The 21,140-nt window shown below is 45.4% G+C and overlaps 1 protein-coding gene across 4 annotated transcripts in view; it reads left to right on the top strand.

Annotated features, from left to right (window-relative positions):
- EPB41L5 (erythrocyte membrane protein band 4.1 like 5) overlaps positions 1-21,140 on the top strand; it is a 90,936-nt gene that overhangs the window by 18,355 nt on the left and 51,441 nt on the right. For all 4 annotated transcript variants that reach the window (XM_083153648.1, XM_083153647.1, XM_083153646.1 and 1 more), the window contains exons 3-5: positions 10,878-10,982; positions 15,839-15,881; positions 16,522-16,600. In XM_083153648.1, the coding sequence (XP_083009774.1) occupies positions 10,878-10,982; positions 15,839-15,881; positions 16,522-16,600 (227 nt within the window). The remainder of the gene's footprint in view (positions 1-10,877; positions 10,983-15,838; positions 15,882-16,521; positions 16,601-21,140) is intronic.

Raw genomic sequence — 21,140 nt, 5'->3', positions numbered from 1 at the left:
CTATGTCCTGAGTGGGACTGGTCACCGCCAGCACTGCGCTGAGCGAGCAAGCCCCCCAGCTGCCGCACACCCCGGGCGCAGGTCTGAAGACATCTGTGGTGAGTACGTATCGCAGTGCCCGTTAGGGGCTACTCCGACGGCTTGTGTGGCAAAATGGCGGGCGGTAGTAGCGGCGGCCCTCACATAGGGACCGTGCGAAACACCCCCCCCCCCCCATTACACTGGCATGGGTGATAGCCGCTGGACCACCAGGGCTAGTCATGTTTTTTTTTTAATGCAAAAAAGATGATGTATGCCAGTATAATCCAGGGAAGCGCCAGCTCCGTGTAAAGGGGGTGGGGCTTCATTCAGAGCGGGACCAGACTCTGCTGAGCGCGCTTCTTCATGCTCCCTGTGGTCGACATATCAGCTCCTCAGTGGTGTGGTGGATTCAGATCCTTAAAGCGGCAGAGACAGCAATGTAAGCGGCTATTTTGCGCTGCTTAGCTTTGTTTTACACTGTATGATAATATCACTGCGTTTGTTTGCAACCAGCTCTCTATAATCTGTGAGCTAAGGTTTAAGGGTGTACTGGTCCCCCTAATAGCTCTGTATTTTACCCCACTGGCTAGTTAGGATACACTGCAGATAGTCTCTGACAGAGTCTTCACTGACCTATACTGTATATCACTGTGTGAGTTACACTGTCTGTGTGTGTGTATGCTTTTGTGTGGTACAGGTGCAGCTTCATCATGGTGAAGAAATTGACCTGTATGCAGCACTAAGTTTATACCAACTTCAGTCACAAGTTACCTGTGAGCCGAATATGTTACCACAGCCAAGTGGTGTGGCCACTCAGGTCAGTGGGGTACCCCCACAACTGGTTGGTGGGTCACAGGTTGATATTCAGGAACCTGCATGGGCCAGCAGCATTAAAATGATGCTAGACTCTGTCTCTACCCAGCTGTCTACAAATACTCAGCAGACCCAAGAGTACAGAGAGAATTGGCCATTTTGTCTGCAAGGGTTGATATTCTCACCCCTCCCCCTGCACAGCCTCAGAAAAGGCATGCTACATCAATGGCCCCTGATACTGTGGGGAGGAAGAAGAACAGGAAACTGATCAGGAACAGGCTCCAGCACATGGGTCTGAGCCCTTAATTAGAGCAATTAGAGAGGTTTTAGACCTCCCTATATAGAGGAACCCACTGAGGGGGATTCTTTCTTTATGACCCAGAAAAGACAGCTAGTGTATTTTCCAGAACAGGCAGAGTTAGAAAATGCTTTCAAGAGTGCTTGGCAGAACCCTGAAAAGAGGTTCCAGCTTTCAAGGAGGTTTGCTAACGCATACACCTTTGATCTTGTGGGACGTAAGAAGTGGGAGGAGCCACCTGTTTCCCGCCTTTCAAAGAAGGTACTGCTACCAATCCCGGGTGTATCCACACTTAAGGACGGTGCAGATAGAAGATTTAAAGCTACGCTCAAGTCCATGTACCCAGCCAGCGGGGCTTCCCAACGCCTAGTGTGGGCCAGTTGTTGGATGGCCAAGGCCATTTATACTTGGTCCACACAAATCCAAGAGGGTTTGTTGGGGGACATGTCTGTGGCTCCAAATGATGACAATCTGTGTCACATTTAAGACGCAGCTAGGGTGCTTTGCGAAGCACAAAAAGAATTGGGCGCAATAAACGCGCGCAATTCAGCCATGGCTGTGTCAGCTCGGAGGGCACTCCGAGTTGCGTCAGTGGGTTGCTGATGTGGATTCAAAGAAAAGTGTTGAAAACATTCCTTTCACAGGCGATAGTCTCTTTGGAAGTGAGCTTGATGATTGGATTTCCAAGGCTACGGTAGGTAAATCCACTTTACTCTCGTCAGCACCCACTGCTGTAAAGCACCCTTTTACAGGTCCTTCCCAGCAGTCCTTTTGTGGGTCCAAGTTCCGCCCCAAGGCCAGAGGTGCCTCCAATGCCAACAGGCAAATTTAGGAAGGTTAACCCCTCAGGCCACCAGGACCATACAACTGCCGCAGCAGCTGCCAAGCCCGCTGCATGATGGGGTCCTCCCACCACAAGACATTCTCGAGGTGGGAGACCGACTGTAAAACTTCAGCCACGTGTGGGATGCCTCATGCCTAGATCCCTGGGCAAGGAATCTTATTTCACTAGGCAACAGGCTGGAGTTCGCCCTTCCAGCCTCAATGGAGGATTGGATTCTCCTCCAGGGAGCCATTCACAAACTCCTCCAGTCAAAGGTCATTCTACCGGTTCCAAGGCAGGAACAAGGTCAGGGATACTATTCCAACCTGTTTCTTGTACTGAAACCGGACGGTTCAGTAAGGCCCATTCTGAATCTCAAATCACTAAACCCCTTTCTTCAGGTGTTCAAATTCAGAATGGAGTCCCTACGTTCGGTAATTGACAGTCTGGAACAAGGGGAGTTCCTAGCCTCAATAGATGTGAAGGACACCTACTTGCACATCCCGATTTGGCCCCCACGTCAAGTCTTTCTAAGATTTCCGCTGGGAGACGACCATTACCAGTTTCAGTTTCGGGCTGTCTACGTCCCTGCGCATCTTTACGAAGGTAGAAATGATGTCCCTTCTCAGTCTTCAAAGGGTAAACGTGATACCTTACCTAGACGACATGCTGATCAAGGCAGGATCGGAAGAGGCCTTGAGAAGTGTACTCAATCTCACCATGCAGCTTCTGAGAGACCACAGATGGATCTTGAATTTGACAAAATCCTTGTTGATCCCGAGTCAAAGAATGGTGTTCCTGGTCATGATTCTGGACACGGTGGAACAGAAGGTGTTCCTGTCGGTGGAAAAGGCCACAGCAATCCAGCAACTGGTCAGAGAAGTGCTAACATACCCTCTAGTCCCAGTACACCTTTGCCTCCAATTGTTGGGCAAAATGGTGGCTTCGTTCGAAGCTATAAAATATGCCCGATTCATTAATGACCATTCCAGCTGGATATTCTGGCGAATTGGTCTGGGTCCCCCCTGCAGATGCACAGAAAGAGTTCTCTGTCGGCACAGACCAAGCTTTCTCTGCAATGGTGGTTTGGCCAGTTGGTGTTTCCAGGTCCAGGATTGGCTTCTGTTGAACACAGATGCCAGTCTATGAGGTTGGGGAGCCGTGATACAGGGAGTCCGTCTCCAGGGCATATGGTCTCCATTGGAATCCAGGTTGCTCATAAACCAGCTGGAATTGAGGGCAGTTTACTATGCTCTGTTGCAGGTGGCTGCAATGCTTGCATGCGAGAAACGACCAAGATCTTCTCCTGCGCAGAGCACCATGTGAAGGCCCTGTCGGCGATCTTCATACTGGGATTCGACAACTGGGAGGTGGACTTCCTAAGTCATGAGTCTTCAACCTATGGCCCTCCAGATGTTGTGAAACTACATGTTCCAACATGCATTGCCACATTATTTTGTATAAGAGCACGCCCAAACTGTCAGGGCATGCTGGGACATATAGTTCCACAACATCTGGAGGGCCACAGGTTGAAGACCTGTGTCCTAAGTCGTCACGACCTCCACCCCGGGGAGTGGGGGTTACACCCACAAGTGTTCAGTGCCATCAACCTTGAAAAAGCTGACCGAGTTCAGCGAAACGCATCGGTGGCACAGCGAGCAGTACTCTGGTGACAAATTGAAAGACCCCTGATTTAAGCAACTCCACTTTGAAATATCCACCTCCAAATTTTGCTGGTTTTGGAGATACTTCCCTCATTTGGCTACTAACAAGCTGGATATCGTTTGGTACAGCAACCATCTACATCACACCATGTTTTGGGAAGCCCCACAAGGTCCGTGATCATCCACCAGCGGTCCCATACCATCATTATACATCCGCATCATAGTGAGGACTCTGGACCCATCCTGGAAAAATCCCTCAATTGGTGAGATAAAAAAGCTGCTAACCCAGTAAATTAAGCCTTAAAAGAGGACTTTTACATCTAAATACTCCTCCAATTCTATTCAGGTCTATACCACAACTGCTCACTGCCTTAATTTGTTTCTTTAAAATATTGTTTTTACTATGTATTGAATAAATTGTTACTTTTTTACAGGCAATCCCATCTTTATAATATTTTTATATCATTTTATTAATTCATGGTTTAAAATTATTAGCGCTGCTTCTTTGTGTATATATTGTGTCAGTGTTCCACCTCAACCAACCTATTGGGGTCCCTTCAAGCTCGGCACATCCGGCTAGACCTCCTTCCTTGGATGTGGTTCACATTCTGAGTGTATGTCAAGCGCACGGCTAGAATCCGAAAGACGGATAGTCTTTGTTCTTTACGACGCGCAGAAGAAGGGCTCTCCTGCTTCTACGAGGATTGTAGCACATTGGATACGCTGCACTATTCAACAGGCATATGCAAAAGATGGTTTATCCCTTCCACCATTGTTGAAGGCTCATTCAACCAGATCAGTAGGGACTTCTTGGGCGGCTACCCATGGGGTCTCGGCCCTGCAGCTTTCCAGGGCCGCAACATGGTCTAGTCATCACACATTTTGTATGATTTGACACCCTGGCCATGGAGGATTCCCAGTTCGGACAAGCGGTTCTACAGCAGACTCCGCACATACCCGCTTGTTCTGGTAGCTTTGGGACCTCCCTATAGTAGTGAACCCAGTGTCACATTGGACGGTAGAGAAAATAGGATTTTTGTTACCTACCAGTAAATCCTTTTCTCTTAGTCCATATGGTATACTGGGAGCCCGCCTCTGTGTGGCTTTCCTGCTGTAAGACACTGTTCCTTACAATGTTAGGGCTTGTTGCCTTGTCAACTATGACTTTCTTCAACAGTTATTGGTGACATCAGAAGTTATGATTCACCTCCTTTTTTTTTTTTTGTGTGTTTGGTTTGGGTGAGCTGTGAGAATCTCACCACGTTATTTGTTCACATACTGTAGCTCTCCTTCAGCACAGTTTTGAATTAACTGACTAGTGAAGGGAGATAGAGGGGAGTTTTAATGAAAGTTTTAATGTGCCTGTCTCTCCTGCGGATGAACTCTATTCCATAGTAGTGAACCCAGTATCCCATATGGACTATGAGAAAAGGCTTTACCGGTCGATACCCAAAATCTTGTCTAGTCTTTGTCTTTTCTAGGAGATGCAGCCAAAACATTACTCTAGTTGCATCTAAAATTTCCGCCAATGATGTCGCAACAAGCAGAACCTTGCGGCTGTGATCTTGGCATGCTGACGTGTAGTCGAAGAGGGCTGTTGAGGCCTTGCCTTTTACTGTTTATATGTTATTTGGCCCAGAACTCTATAAATGCATTGCCCAAGCCACCGGTGGCAGGTCATAATTTTTACTGACAGTGGCTCCTCTTACTCGTCAATAATACACAGGGCTGTCATTTCATTACTTTAGGTCCCATTAGTCCTTTCGGGGATGAGGCAGAGGAGTCTCTGCTCAATAAAGAGGTGGTAGGGGTTGCACACATCCACAGTCCCCTACCTGCCGCCAGGAGTCAAAACCTCCTCAAAAACCATGGCATGACTGTCTCCCACCCTACCTGGGAAATCCACAGGGGGTGCCTTTTTTTTTTTTTTTTTTTTTTTTAATTGGCTTTTCATCTCCATCACCTAATCTCATTGGCCTAAAGACTCTAATTTGCACTCTATCCCCCATGTAATTTTTTTCATGACCAAGCCTCATTTGGATCACAAAAAAATCACTGTCCTATTCCAGGCATTTTATTCTCTACTGGCTGCTCAGGTCATGGTTCCTGTCCCAATTTGCCAAAATGGACAGGGGTATTCAAATCTTTCCGTTGTTCCAACGTTGGACAGATCAGTAAGACCCATCCTAAACTTTTAGTTTCTCAATCGGTACGTAGCAGATCATTGCTTCAAAATGGAATCCATTAATTCTGTTATAGTGTCTCTAGAGCCAAACCAATACATATATATGGTGTCCTTTGACATCAAGAATGAATATCTTCATGTCCCAATATAGGAACCTCACCAGGCTTACCTAAGATTCGCTTTGGGTCAAGATCATTTTCAGTTTGGCTAATTTTCAGCCCCCTGTGTGTTTTACCAAGGTACTATCCATGGTGATTGCTCTCCTGAGATTGTGTAAATGGGAAGTTCTTTGTGCGCAAATGACGCCTCTAGAATAGTACTCTCCTAAGCACCCCAAAAGGCATCAAATTTACACAACAAGTGAGAACCCTTCACCAGTGCATCATATATCATATATAATCTAACATTTGCATAAAGGATTTATGGAGGTATTCCAGAAAGGATGATCACCGCTTCTGTGTAGATCTAAGTTTTTATTTTATTTTTTTTTCAATATGCAGATTTCTCATAAAGAGTCCAACATGTAATTAGAAAAATCATCCATGGCAAAATACGTGTGTGGTGTTTTTAGATTCCTGATCCACAAACATTTAACAATTAAATTCTGCTTCACCATAATAATGACAATCTAAACGTGCACAAACAGTGGGCCTTATTTGAGTTCACTCTTTCAGACAAAATCCTTCTTAGATGGACAAAACCATGTGCACTGCAGGGGGGCAGATGTAACTTGTGCAGATCTAATTTGATTTGGGTGGGGTTTTACTTCAAAGTGAGATCTTTATTGCAGTGTAAAAATAAAGCAGACAGTATTTACCCTGCAAAGAATCGCCAAAAAATCACCAAATCTATTTCTATCTGTACATGTTACATCTGCCCCCCTGCAGTGCACATGGTTTTGTCCATCTAAGAAGGATTTTGTCAGAAAGAGTGAACTCGAATAAGGCCCAGTGTTCCCAGATATCTGTGAAAAAGGCTGTAGAAGTATAATTGCCAAACAAGTTTGAACTGTCTAGAAAAAAAAAAAAAAAACGGTTTAAAACCGTTTTTTTTGTTCTATAGCCTAGGCAACCTGCAATTGGTCTGGTATGGTAAAGCCCCTCTCAAAATTTCAAGGCTCCTGGTGTGTGTGTGTGTGTGTGTGTACTCACCTTTTTTAGTGTCCCTTTTTAAAAACACCCCATAACCAATCATAAGTGCTAGTGGACCTTCCAACATATGCTGCTGTAGAGCAACATCCCAGTTCAAAAGGTCAAAGTGCGTCATTTCTATGGAGACCGTATAATCCTGCGAGCTGTTCTGTCTGATATTTTTCTTGGTCTTTCAGATCTTGCTTTAACTTCCACTGTTCCTGATGACTGCCATTTCTTAATTACATTCCGAACAGAGGATATGGGCATCTGATAACGCTTTGCTATCTTATAGCCTTCTCCCACTTTGTGAGCGTCGGCTATTCTCAGTTTCAGTGTTCTACACAACTGCTTAGAGGAACCCATGGTGCTGATTGTTGGGGCAAGGTCAGATGAGTCTGGGCTTTTAAAACCTTTGAGATTGACATCACCTGGTCTTTCCAGACTATGATTGAGAACAATCCATGACACTGCCAGGTCTCAGCGGTGCATGCTATAAACTCTGCAGGTTGCGCAAACTTTTGCAGACGCCATTTTTTGTTTTCTGATATTTTGGAGGTGTAAATGATGGAAATAAAAATCAAACTGTTTTTGACAGGTTATGCCTGGGGTGCCTAAACTTTCGCTCCCCACTGTATGTAAAATATAGGGTCTTTACTATTAGCTTTTAGGACAGTTGGGTCAAATGTAACAGAGGAGTCAAAACCTTCAGGGTTTCAGTCCTTTCAGCCTCAATGTATGGGCTTCTTCCCTTTCTTCCAGTCCTTTCTTGGTAATTCCGGTCTCTCCTGAAGACTGAAGCACCAACAGTCGGGATTCAGACTGTCATTTCTCGGACATCGGAATCCTGACTGTTTAAAAGCCCGACTTACAGTACACATGCGGTTTTCCCTTGGCCCCCATAGAGGGAAAATAGAATAGGTGATGTGCATAGCTATCCCCCCCCCCCCCCAAAGGGACTTGAATGTGCTTGACCCCTGTCGGACTCCTGGTAGTTGGGATTCCAATGTCGAAGAAACGACTGTCTGAAACCAGATGGTCTGTAAATTATACCATACACGGGTATAAGACATAAGAGATTCTCTTTATATTGCTTGTGGCATCACACCTGAGACTTTCTACCGAATTTTCTCTTTTTTTTTCCCTAACAAAGCCAAGTTTTAGCTTTTATTTCATAAATAGAAAGAACGTAACATAATTTTGAAACTTTTGCGTAGTGTCAACTTTTTTTATTTTTTTTTTGTTTTTAGTTCCTTTTATGTTGTACCTTCAAAGAGGACTTGAGGGTGGAAGTAGCCAAAACAGACTATTAGATAGATAGGGAGACAATGGGTGACATTTTAATAGCATGAGAGATTCAGAAAATGAGAGATTTGGTAAGAAATCTCAAGGTTTTTTTTTTTTCTAAGTGCCAATCATTTACACTGCAAAATCAAACTGATTTTGCAGTGTAAATGATTGCCGCTTTAAAAAAAAAAAACCAGGAGATTTCTTAAAAAATCTCTCACTTTCTGAATCTCTCATGCTATTAAATTTCACCCATTGTATCCCTGCTTCTGTATTCTCCACCATTTAGGAAATGGTGTCATATTGCATAGCACTACAAAATCGTTCATGTTTTGCAGTGTTCTGTGCAGGATTTTGTCAATTGACTTAAATTGTTGTAAGGTGTGCTGGCCCTATATAAATGTTAAGTCCTGCTGTGACCTAAGAGAAATGTCTGTACCACCCTTCAGAATGATATTAGTATTTAAAATATGCATTTGTTTTCACCTCCCCCTTTTTGAAAAAAAAAATAATATTTTTTAAACCTGTAATTCCAATCAGGTAGCTGTATCTGATTGCTAATACCACTTTTACACCAGAATGCCGGGTAGGACCCGGGAAATTGAACCCGGGAAATTACCAGGGCATGCCCTGCCTCAGACCCCATTTACACTGCACTTCAATCCAGGTTATTCCCGGGTAATGCCCTTTTACACTGAGAACGGATCAGCCCTGCCTTTCCTTGCTGCTGTCATTAAAAAATGGATTTTTGGCCTGTTGATGAGGTCACAACAAATGGAACATGACACTCTTCAAGTTTTTTTGCTGTATTAAGCTGAAAACATGCTTAAAATCATCATACATTGGAATCTTTATAGATGTAATGTATTCTCATAAAGAAAGATGAAGATGCGTATGAATACAAACTTGTAACACACTGGGACACACTGTGTGACAGCCAGCGCGTGTTCCTGCAGATGAGGCTGTAAACTCACTGGGGAGAGTGCTTCCAGCACAGACTGTTGCTGTAGTGTAGGGCACAGTCTGCACACAGTGTGGTAACGCTGCTTCTGCTGCTGCTGCTCCATGTGCAGGTCTCCGGCAGATGACACTATCTGCCAGAGCCGCAGAAGCACCAATCAGCTCTTTGCGGCCTTCTCCCTGCCAAATAACCCAGATAATGACCATTTACACCACCCTGAGCCCCGGATAAGCCCCGTGTCCGACCCTGAACATTTGCCGGGTCAGATTCCCAGGGAACAGGACCCGGGTTATTTTTTTTCAGCCCATTTACACCATGCCCTGCCCCTGACTGGAGAGGCAATATCCCGGGTCCAACCTCTGGTGTAAAAGGGGTATAAGTAGCCTACAATTATGCTACCTACTTTCTAGGAATTCTTCTGTAGCTCACTAGATGCATCTTCCCTGGCTCCTTATAACACCTGAATAATAAGGAACATAATCAATGCTTGCTTCTGAGATTACTAGGTGGACTGTGGTCAAGACAAAGGATTTGAAGAGTTGGCCAAAAATGTTTTGTCCAACTCTCTTCAGACTATTAGAACTGTATAAATATTTACCTTGGTCATTTGCAGTTGGGCAGAGGGGAGAGGAATGTGTGAGAAGCAGTGTCCCAGATCAGCTCATTAGGGCACAAAGGGGCTTTTCATGCACTGCCCAGAGTGTTCCTGGCCCACAATCTCTTGTTACTGGTGGTCAGAGCATCTCCAAGTCCGTCACCCTCCTCTTTTAGAACAAGTGTAATATACAGTATTGTGACTATGCTAGGCTTTGTTAGCTGTAGTAAAGCAGTTTTTAAATGCTTATCTGGGTCCTTCAGTTTGATCAGGATTCTTTTGGCTAAAGTGTTAGTAAGGAATTCAAGAAACTTCCCATGTTGATTTAAAAAAAAAAAAAAAAAAGGCACAAGTATCTTTTGTATATTTTAAGAAAAGTTACATAAAGTGTGTGTGTGTGTGTGTGTGTGTGTGTGTGTGTGTGTAAAAAAAAATAATAAATATAAATATATATATATATGTGTATGTATGTCCAAATTTGCCGGCACTCGGTCTCGATTAGCAGCTTGCCCTGGTGCCAGGATAAATATAAACAGATTCCAATCCCCCCAGGCTTGGTAGAAATAAACGGCACTCAGAGACGGTCACAAATATCAACAGGTGTATTGAGGAATTCTAGTAAACGTTTTCGGGATATCAGCCCCGTCCTCAGACAATTCCTACACCTGTTGATATTTGTGACCGTCTCTGAGTGCCGTTTATTTCTCCCAAGCCTGGGGGGATTGGAATCTGTTTATATTTATCCTGGCACCAGGGCAAGCTGCTAATTGAGACCGAGTGCCGGCACTGTCAGCGGAGGGTGAATGGCTTTCCATAGCGCAGCACTATGGAAAGCCGCACACAAAGCTGCTCATCTGCTGGTAATACCAGCAGATGAATGGTTTTCCTGGCGATGATGTGGGAGCGCCCATCAGCGCTCACACCCGGGCCGTACACACTAGGTGGCTTTGACGTGAAAGCAGCTCAAAATCACCCAGTGTGTATGGGCTTTAAGACCCATGCACAGACAACCAATAATCGCGCAGCTGTGCAAATATCAAATTAGCGGCCACATCTAAATCCTGTTTCTAGCATCTAACCTGTTTTCTGGTCTATTTTAGAAAAAAGCCAAAGGCCAGGAACTGTTTGATCAGATCATGTATCATCTAGACCTGATTGAGAAGGATTATTTTGGGTTACAATTTATGGATTCTGCTCAGGTGCCGGTAAGTTTTTTTTTTTGTGTTTTTGCAAAGTTTCTTTTCACCGAATCACCTTTCATTTACATGTTGCACCCTTTTTAATACTATGAATTCTAATTGCTAACTGATGTTCCATATGAAGATACTGTTATTTCTGCTGTGGGGTGGAATGTTTGAAAATATGGATTTAGAATTTTCCCTTAAAATTCATGGAGCTTTCACCATCTGTGTAACTCTCCTAAATATGAAATATCACTTTTTAAAAGCATATTAATCACTCCTATAGCACTAATCTACTTTGACTCATTGATCTTTGGTGCTCATAGGGTTAATTCCTGCCGCCTGGTGTCCCAGCTGTAAGGAGCAATGAATTCTGGTGGGGGAGGTAATGGGCCAAGGGAAAAGCTGTGTTTTTCTTCATCTGGGAGCCTGTTTTCTTTCATCTCCTCCACATTCCTGGGCTAGAAGCAGAGCAGCTCTGAGACAGGCACAGATAGGTGGCGGACCCACCTCCCACCAGAGCCTCTAATAGGGGGCATTCTCTGCCTGTGTTGTGGTCACACTGACAAGATGTCCATTAGAGAAGTCAGGATAAATGGCTGTTGCATTCTTTGCCTAACAATTATTAAATACAGTTTTAGCTATCATCCTTGTTTCACTTTAATTTTTTATAGTAGAGAAATCTTCTACACCTGTTTTTGTATTGTACATGTTGCTTATTCAGCTCAATTGATCTCTCTATAACAGGACTGCAATATTTAATTTGAATGTATGTAGGAGACAATCAGTTGATTGTTTTCTTTTAGACTAGTCTTTAAGCTATGTACATACACTTCGTTTTGCTTTAGATTCGATGTTAAATTAGATCTGGCATTAGATCTGTACTTTTGCATTAGATATCGAATTCGATTTACATTCATGGTACATTGTACACATTCAATTTACTGGATCAAATTCGATATTTCCTTGGCTGCACAGTAGATTTTTTCTGGTCGATTTTGAGAGCACAGAAGCTCGAATCGAATGCAGATCTAAAGTGTTCTAAAATTTTGCTTCTATAGCAAAATCGAATCGAAAATAGCCAAAAAATTGATTCATGTGTACACCGCTTAAGGCCCGTCCGATGGAGGAGCTAAAGTTTATGCTTGTGCAATTCTCAAGAGTTTTGTAAAGTGAAAGTTTATTTTTATTTTTTTTTCATGTCATGGACCCTTCCAGGCACTTCACCCCTTCGGTGATATGCCCGGAAATCTCTCATGGGGACCTGCTCTGGGGAGAATCAGGGCCACTTGTGGAGGTTTGGCTGCGCTCGGCTGTTCATGTGTTTGGGCGTCCAAAGACAAGAATGTACCAAACTTCACTAAACGACCAAAGCCGGCAGCAGCCCCAGGGGAGCAGGGTCTGCTGCACCCCTTCTGTGGTCAGTATATCGGAGGCAGGACAAACCTGCCCTGCAAGGCTTGTCCTGCCCCAGGAAAACCCACCACTGAAGGGGTTAAGGGTCCACTTACGGGAGTCCCCTCTCCCACTGCAGAGACTGGGCAGTGGAATTAGAGCAGGGACTGATGTGAATGATCAAATATACTCTGTAAAGCGCTGCGTAATATGTGTGCGCTATATAAGAAACTGTAAATAAATTTAGGGGTCCCCGATTTTAACCAATTTGTCTGAACAAAAGTTTTTGTTACATAGTAGGCGAGGCTGAATAAAGACTTGCATCCATCTAGTTCAACCTATGGTTATAGTAGCTAATCCCTTGTTGTATAGTATGTTCTGATATTTTAAAGACAGATTGTTACTTATTCATACCCGTGGATGTTTTTAACCAATAAATGTTTATCCAACCTTATTTTAAACGTATTTATAGTGTCTGCCGGCACCACTTCTTCAGTAAGAGTTCCAAAGTTTGACTGTAAAGATTTTTTTTCTTCTGGATGAACAAAATCTTTTTTTCTTCTAATCTAAACTCGTGCCCTCTCGTCCTAGATTCCTGTCTAGCAGAAAAAAGGGTGCTTGACAGTTCCTTATATTGGCCCCTAATATATTTGTACATGTTGAGGATGTCCCCCCTTAAATGTCTCTTCTCTAGTGTAAATAGTCCCAGCTTGCTTAATCTTTCCTCGTAGCTTAAATTCTCCACTCCCCGAATAAGCTTAATTGCTCTTCTTTGGATTTTTTCTAATTCTATGATGTCCTTTTTATAGTGTGGGGCCCAAAATTGTACTCCGTATTCGAGGTGCGGTCTAATGCTGTGTACACACAGGGGAGATATATTGCTAGCAATATATTGCTTGCAATATATTGCTGAGTAATATATTGCTCGGTGTCCAGTTTTTCAGAGGGACCAGCAATTTCCCTGAAAATTGCTAGCAATTTTGACTAGATTTTTTTTACCCTCTATTTAAATTCATTTATGATTGACATGGGTTGTGGGAAGTCTGTATATGGTGTACTTGTGGAGTATCACGGCTCCCACGATGGCCATCGTATGCTAAAAAAATCGCATCGCAAATACATCCAAATGCATTGAAATGTGTAGGAAACATGTGAAATGCCCCCAAATGTCATTTTTCATAGTGTACCACCCCCACTATCAACCCGAAGCATGGCGAGCCCCGCGAGGGGACGCGGATACCTTCACAGGTGTCCGCATCCCCTCGCGGGCTTCACAGGTGTCCGCGTCCCCTCGCAGGGCTCGCTGCGCTCGCCACGCTTCGTGTTGACGTTGATAGTGGGGGTGGTACACTATGAAAAATGACATTTGGGGGCATTTCACATGTTTCCTACACATTTCAATGCATTTGGATGCATTTCAGTGCAAAATTGGGTGCAATCGCATCGCATGCGATTTGTTTGTATGCGATGCGATCGCATGCGGTTTTTCCATAAATCGGCTAAAATCGCATCCCATCTCATGCCACTACATTTGGCATGTGATGGCATGCGATGGGAGCCGTGATAATCCACAAGTACCTACAGATGTAGCAGGGGTCATCTTTGTAGGGGCAGGATAATCTAGCGGCAGCAGCCGCTAGGGCCCCGCTCCCACCAGGGGTGTGGGGGCACAAGACGGCCGTGTGGCCCCTGCCACCGGTCCCCACTGCCCCAACCCCCCCCCCCCCCCCCAAAAAAAAATTAATTTATTCATTTTATTCATTTATTTATTTATTCATTTTTAATCTGCTCACATACTATTGGTGTGGGGCAGCATGGTAATGCTCATGCTGCCCACCGATGGTGCAAATCACCATCGATGGGCAGCATGAACATAATCATGCTGCCCGACACCAATGCCCCCTTCATTTTAAATCTGCTCAGATACTATTGGTGTGGGGCAGCATGGTAATGCTCATGCTGCCCACCGATGGTGCAAATCACCATCGATGGGCAGCATGAACATAATCATGCTGCCCGACACCAATGCCCTCTACTACAGCCTATGCACTTACTGGATAGTGCGGCTGTGTAGTAGTGGGCTTCATTATCGGAGCTGCTGCTGTGTGCGGCGCGCTGGAAGACCGGAGCAAGAAGCAGGGGCTTGCTCCGTGTCTCCGTGTGAGGCGGTGAGTGACAAGGCGGGTACCCGGGCCGGAATGTCACGCTGTGACAGGACAGGTGGGCGGGTACCCGGGCGGCGCAGGAGGCTAGTGTCGCTGGTCGCTGGTACACAGTGCTTTGTGCACCAGCGACCTGCAATTTTGTGCAGAATCTGAGGAGCAAGCTCCTGCGACCAGCGACCATGAAGCGCTGGCCGCGGGAGCGCGCTCCCAGCCATTTATCGCTGGCTGCACATTAAATTACTGGCAATATGGTCACTGAGCGACCATTTTGCCAGCGATTTAATGCATAATTGCAGCCATGTGTACGCACCTTTACCAATGATTTCTACAGAGGCATAATTAATTTTGAATCCCTAGTTTCCATGCCCCTTTTAATACATGCTAGAGTTTTTTTTTTTTTTTTTTATTGGCCTTTTTAGTTGCTATATTACATTGAGCACTACACCCTAGTTTGTTGTCTATTTGGACTCCTGGATCCTATTCGAGTACTGAATTACCCAATTCATCCCCTCTTAGGTTATAACTAGCACACTGGTTATGTCTCCCAAGGTGCATGACCTTGCATTTGTTCATTATCTATTATCTGTTTGGAATAAACTGTTTTGTCATTTTCTCCTATCATTACAGATTTGCATTCCACCCAGACAAATTGGCTGCTACTGTATATAAATGTATAGTGTTTGCCTATCTTAAGGAAATGCTTGTGCTCTGATGGGAGGGATTAACTGATATCATTTTGCTGATACCTATACTTATGGTGCGCACAGGCTAAACCATTTCTTTAAATGATCTGCAGGATAACAACACTTTCATACATATGGTCTAGTGTGTATGCATTATGTTGTGGACTATGGGCGTAATTCACACCTGATTCCCGGGCTGCGGGATTTTGGAGCCCAGCAATCAGGTAATCTCTGCTGCACCGCCCGCCCCTGTGTACACTGGGAAAATCACTCACAATCGAGTGATTTTTCTCCCTCCTGTCAAGCAGTGTACCATTCACATGCACGGTCATTCATTTAATCAGCAGGGCTGCAAAATAACCTGAATCGTGCCCCATGTGCACTCCTGCATGTTGTCTGTGCTTTCCTTGGCCCTGCATGCAGGCCTGAAGCAAAACCTTGTTCGCAAGAGCCATGCTGCAAGTGCTGTTGTGCATGAGCTCACTGGGTACACATTACCTATAGTGTGTACTGAGCTTTAAAGTTTCTTAATTCTGGGGATGACCATTGCTACAGACCTCCAGAGGGATGTATTTTTCGTTTTATAATATCATGCTTGTATGATTCATTGCGTAACGATTATCTTCTCTCTCTTTAGCACTGGCTTGATCATACCAAGAGTATCAAAAAACAAGTGAAGAGTAAGTTCTAAAACCGCTTGTAATTATAATGTTGTGTATGTTGTAAATACATAGATGCTGAGACCTTGAATTTGACATAATCCTTCCGGTTCCATATGATTTATGCCTTCTGGTGCATCTGCTAATTTACATCGCACACACTAGTTACACCGAGGACCAGGGGTGCCTATTTATCGTACTCAAGCAATTATGCTAGAAGGTGTAGCCAATGATTTAATTTGGAATGTGTAGGATTCCTTAATCCCACAAGATCTGTAATTACAGAGTGCAGCTAAGGTCAGGATAATACAGAGATGTCCCCAACAAACCACAGCATGTCCCTTAGTGTTTAACAACAGGCTCTGACCTCCCATACTATATTTCCTGAGTGTGAAAAGGGTGGAGAAGCAGAATTTAGAGATCCGATGTAGCTGAAATTGTGATCTACATAAACTTGGTTTGGATTACATATACTGTTTTTCCTTTTAAACCAGTAAATTGCAGCCTGTTCTAGATTTATTGGAATGAAGTTTAAAATCCTTTTAGTCGGATTTAATTTTACAGTTGTGAAATCTGAGATCATGTTGACGTGTTCATGTTTGGGTCAGTGATTACTTCTTATTAAATTAGATAAGTGTAACGCTTGATTTCTCTATTGCAGTTGGTCCACCATACTGTCTCCATCTCCGTGTAAAATTCTACTCCTCTGAACCCAACAACCTGCGTGAAGAGCTCACTCGGTTAGTCTGACAGGGGGGTTCTGGGGGAGGGCCACATGTGCATTATTCTTAATAGCAACCACTGAAATTAACTTTTTACTAAAAACATGCTAGACCGCTCTTTATGTAGGGGTCTTGTTTTAAACTAGAACACCCATGGGTGGAGGATTAATGAAAACTCAAATTTTGGGGATAGATTGATCCAGCCATGTGGCTTTAGCTGTACCCTGAGCAATTCAATGATTGCCTCTACCCCACACTGTAAAGCCCTGTACACATGAATCGATGATTTATTTAATTTTTTCTATTCGATTTTGCTTATAGAAGCAGAATCGAATCCTAAACTAAATCGAATGGTTTTTGTGTCACTTTCGATCTACATTGGATTCGATGCGCGCTCCCGTTTTCACAAAATCGAACCGAAAAATCTACTGTGCAGCCAAGGAAATATCAGATTCGATCTAGTAAATCGAATGTGTACCATGAATGTATATCGAATTCGATATCTAATTCAAAAGTACAGATCTAATTCCAAATCGAATGGAAAGATCTAATAGAAAATCGGATCTAACATCGAATCGAAAGCAAATCGGTGTGTGTGTGTGTGTGTGTGTGTGTGTGTGTGTGTGTGTGTACAGGGCTCTAGTCTCAGGGTGTGTGTTTTTTTTTTTTTCTTGCAGTTTCTAAAACCATGGGAGCTATGAGTTAATGTGCATGGACATTAGCAAATGATTAAATAGCCTCTGGTGTTAAACCAGTAAGCAGTAAATACCATGGCTAATTGAATCTGTTATTTATTTGTTACTTCTAAATCTCTTAATGTTACAAATGCTACTTTTTTTTAAATCTAAAACCTCCTACAACTGTTATAATGCTTTTCAAGCAGTGACTTTATTTAAAATTAATATTTTTTACCAGAATGTCGACATGGACACCGTTTCAAGTGAATCACTTTGCTTGCTATGCTTCGGGCGCACTATTTTATTCTCCCACCACGCCCTAGTGGATGGTAGGGCATGAAATACCGCCTGTTGGCTCAAAAAACAGTGAAAAATCCCATGTCGACCTTGTAACTTTCGACCTAATGCTTGTGTCACCCTAATGACTTGTTGACCTAGACCCATGTCGACCTAATGGTGTAAACCCAATGCTTGTTGACCATCATGCTGTAGACCAAATGACCATAACCCGCTCTGCCAGGCCTCTACTGCAAATGTCTTCAGTTCCTGCTTGTTCTTGGGGTATTTTTCCTTCAGTTTTGTCTTCATTAAGTGAATTGCATGCTCAATTGAATTTAGGTCAGGTGATTTATACCCCTTTTACACCGCCGAAAAATCCGGATCATCGGCGGTGTAAATGGGGGGTATCCGTGTCCATTTACACGGGTTCTCTACCTAGGTCCTGACCTGGGTAGAACCCGGATGGGACCCGTGTAAATGGTCCCGCTGCGGGTCCAGGCTCCCGCAGCGGGTCCACAGCGTGCAGCGCTGGGGAGGCTGTCCCCAGGTGCTGCGGGAGGAGGGGGGTCCCTGCGGCTACTGAGGGGTGATGGGGTACCTGTCAGCGGCCAGCCTGACACGGCGCAGCCACTGCTGTATCTCCCCCCGGCGGACGGTCCTTGCGGCGGATGGACAGTCAGTGTCGGCGGTCCCTCTGGCGCCGGGGGGAGATGCGGCAGCGCCGGCAATCATAGTGTCAGGCTGACAGGTACCCCCTCTCCCCTCAGCAGCCGCAGGGACCCCCCTCCTCCTCACAGCACCCGGGGACAGCTTCCCCCCTCTACCCCCACAGCACCCGGGGACAGCTTCCCCCCTCTACCCTCACAGCACCCGGGGACAGCTTCCCCCTCTACCCTCACAGCACCCGGGGACAGCTTCCCCCCTCTACCCTCACAGCACCCGGGGACAGCTTCCCCCCCCCCCCCCCTCTACCCTCACAGCACCCGGGGACAGCTTCCCCCCCCCCCCCCCTCTACCCTCACAGCACCCGGGGACAGCTTCCCCCCTCTACCCTCACAGCACCCCGGGGACAGCTTCCCCCCCCCCCCCTCTACCCTCACAGCACCCGGGGACAGCTTCCCCCCCCCCCTCTACCCTCACAGCACCCGGGGACAGCTTCCCCCCCCCTCTACCCTCACAGCACCCGGGGACAGCTTCCCCCCCCTCTACCCTCACAGCACCCGGGGACAGCTTCCCCCCCTCTACCCTCACAGCACCCGGGGACAGCTTCCCCCCCTCTACCCTCACAGCACCCGGGGACAGCTTCCCCCCTCTACCCTCACAGCACCCGGGGACAGCTTCCCCCCTCTACCCTCACAGCACCCGGGGACAGCTTCCCCCCTCTACCCTCACAGCACCCGGGGACAGCTTCCCCCCCCCTCTACCCTCACAGCACCCGGGGACAGCTTCCCCCCCCCTCTACCCTCACAGCACCCGGGGACAGCTTCCCCCCTCTACCCTCACAGCACCCGGGGACAGCTTCCCCCCTCTACCCTCACAGCACCCGGGGACAGCTTCCCCCCCTCTACCCTCACAGCACCCGTGGACAGCTTCCCCCCTCTACCCCCTCCAAGCTATATAGATAGATATATAGCTCTCTCTCTCTCTCTCTCTCTCTCTCTCTCTCTCTCTCTCTCTCTCTCTCTCTCTCTCTCTCTCTCTCTCTCTCTCTCTCTCTCTCTCTCTCTCTCTCTCTCTCTCTCAAGGCAGGGCTGACCCAGGTTCAGTGTAAATGGTGCAGACCCAGGTCGAAGTGCTGTATAAAGCAGGGTCAGACCCTGGAAACTCCAGCGTTCAAAGACCAGGGTCGGACCAGGGTTTTTGGTGTAAAAGGGGTATTACATTCCACTTATTTGCCTTAAACTCTTTGGTTGCTTTTGCATTATACTTCAGGTCATTGTCCATCTGCAGTGTGAAGTGCTGTCCAATGTGTTCTGAAGCATTTCACTACCATTGTAAAGCGTAACGGAATCTGCTGCGCTATATAAGAAACTGTAAATAAATAAATTAGACTAAATATGAACAGATATTATTGGCCAGAACACTTCAGAATTCATCCTGCTGCTTTTTTCAGCAGTCACATTATCAATAAATACAAGGGAACCAGTTCCATTGTCAGCCATACATGCCCATGCCATGACACTACCACCACCATGCTTCACTGATGAGGTGGTATGTTTTGGATAATGAGCAGTTTCTTTTCTTCTCATCCCATCACTCCTGGTACAAAATATGAGAATTGTGTCGATGTCACAATATTTATAGACCTGACTGTATGAGGTTAGACTTAGAATTGGGAAGTTCGTATGTCCTTGTTTAACTCTAGTGTGAAGATATAGGGTGTATTCAATGTGAGCGTCACGGCAATCGAGCTTGCTCGACCGCCGTGACCAGTCCCATTCTCGGTCAGCTCGACTGAGAACATGCAGGCAGGATTCAATGTCCCGCCTGCCGGGGAGCGAGAAGGGGATGTGGTCATGAGTTGCAGCTGGGAAGAGGCGAGCTGCAGCCAGCAGCTCGTCACTTCCCGGTTGTTCTCGGCAGAACAAGCCCAACAGCTAGTGATGTCTGGCTCGTTCTGCCGTGATACCCTGCTCAATGCTGTCGGGGAAGACTGCATTGAATAGGTCCCGGTGGGCATCTCCCCGATGGGAGGTGCTCGCCGGAGATTGAATATCCCCCAAAACCTCTCAGTATGTTTCCTGCATATCCAGGTACACAAACGAACTCCTTTAGCTTTAAGAGCAGATCCAGCTAAATCTAAAGTGACATGCAGAAAAATGATTTGCAAAAACTTTTGATGTCTTGGGTCGTCAAGGGCCTAATTTAGACCTGATCACAGGACAAATTTGTCCTCATAATGGGAAAATCCATGTTGCATTGCAGGTGAGGCAGATTTAACTTGCAGAGAGAGTTAAGGGGCATACATATGGGGCTATTTCAGTCCCATTTCTTAGCAGTCTGACTCGATGTGCACTGCAATGTGTGCCGAGCGATCGTGCTTAAGCACGTCGCTCGGCAAAATAGCCAGGTCACCAAATGTGTACGTGGCTTTGGATTTAGGTGAGATTGTGTTTCTATGCAGGGTAAATACTGGCTGCTTTATTTTTACACTGCAATTTAGATTTTAGTTGGAACACACCCCACCCAAATTTAGCTCTCTGCATGTTACAGCTGCCCAACCTGCAATGCAACATGGATTTGCCCTGTAATCGGTTCTGAAATAGACCCTAAATCTGCTCTCAATAACACTGTAATTGGGGGACTTTGCTTTATAGGTTTATAAGTGGGAGAAAGCCTCCCACAATTGAAACTACCCTCTTCCCATTGGGGGTTTACAAAACCTGCACTCTCATAAGGGCTAATGTCTCATTAAGGTTAATTGTACAATAAAGATACCACCGGTGGAGGCTTTTTGTTATCCGTATAGCTCCTTGCTGTTATTACGGGGTATGCTGGGTTATATACTACCATTGTACACCACATTTTCCTGACCTTTGAATGAAATTCCTGCAATACCAAGCCATGAAAGATCCATTTACCAATGCTACTGCAGTTAAAAT

Source organism: Crinia signifera, chromosome 7 (genome assembly GCF_055691185.1).
Source record: "Crinia signifera chromosome 7, ASM5569118v1, whole genome shotgun sequence".
In the NCBI taxonomy this organism is placed as follows: Eukaryota; Metazoa; Chordata; class Amphibia; order Anura; family Myobatrachidae; genus Crinia; species Crinia signifera.
Note: the sequence above shows the minus strand (reverse complement) of the source record. Positions and strands in the feature narration are given on the sequence as shown.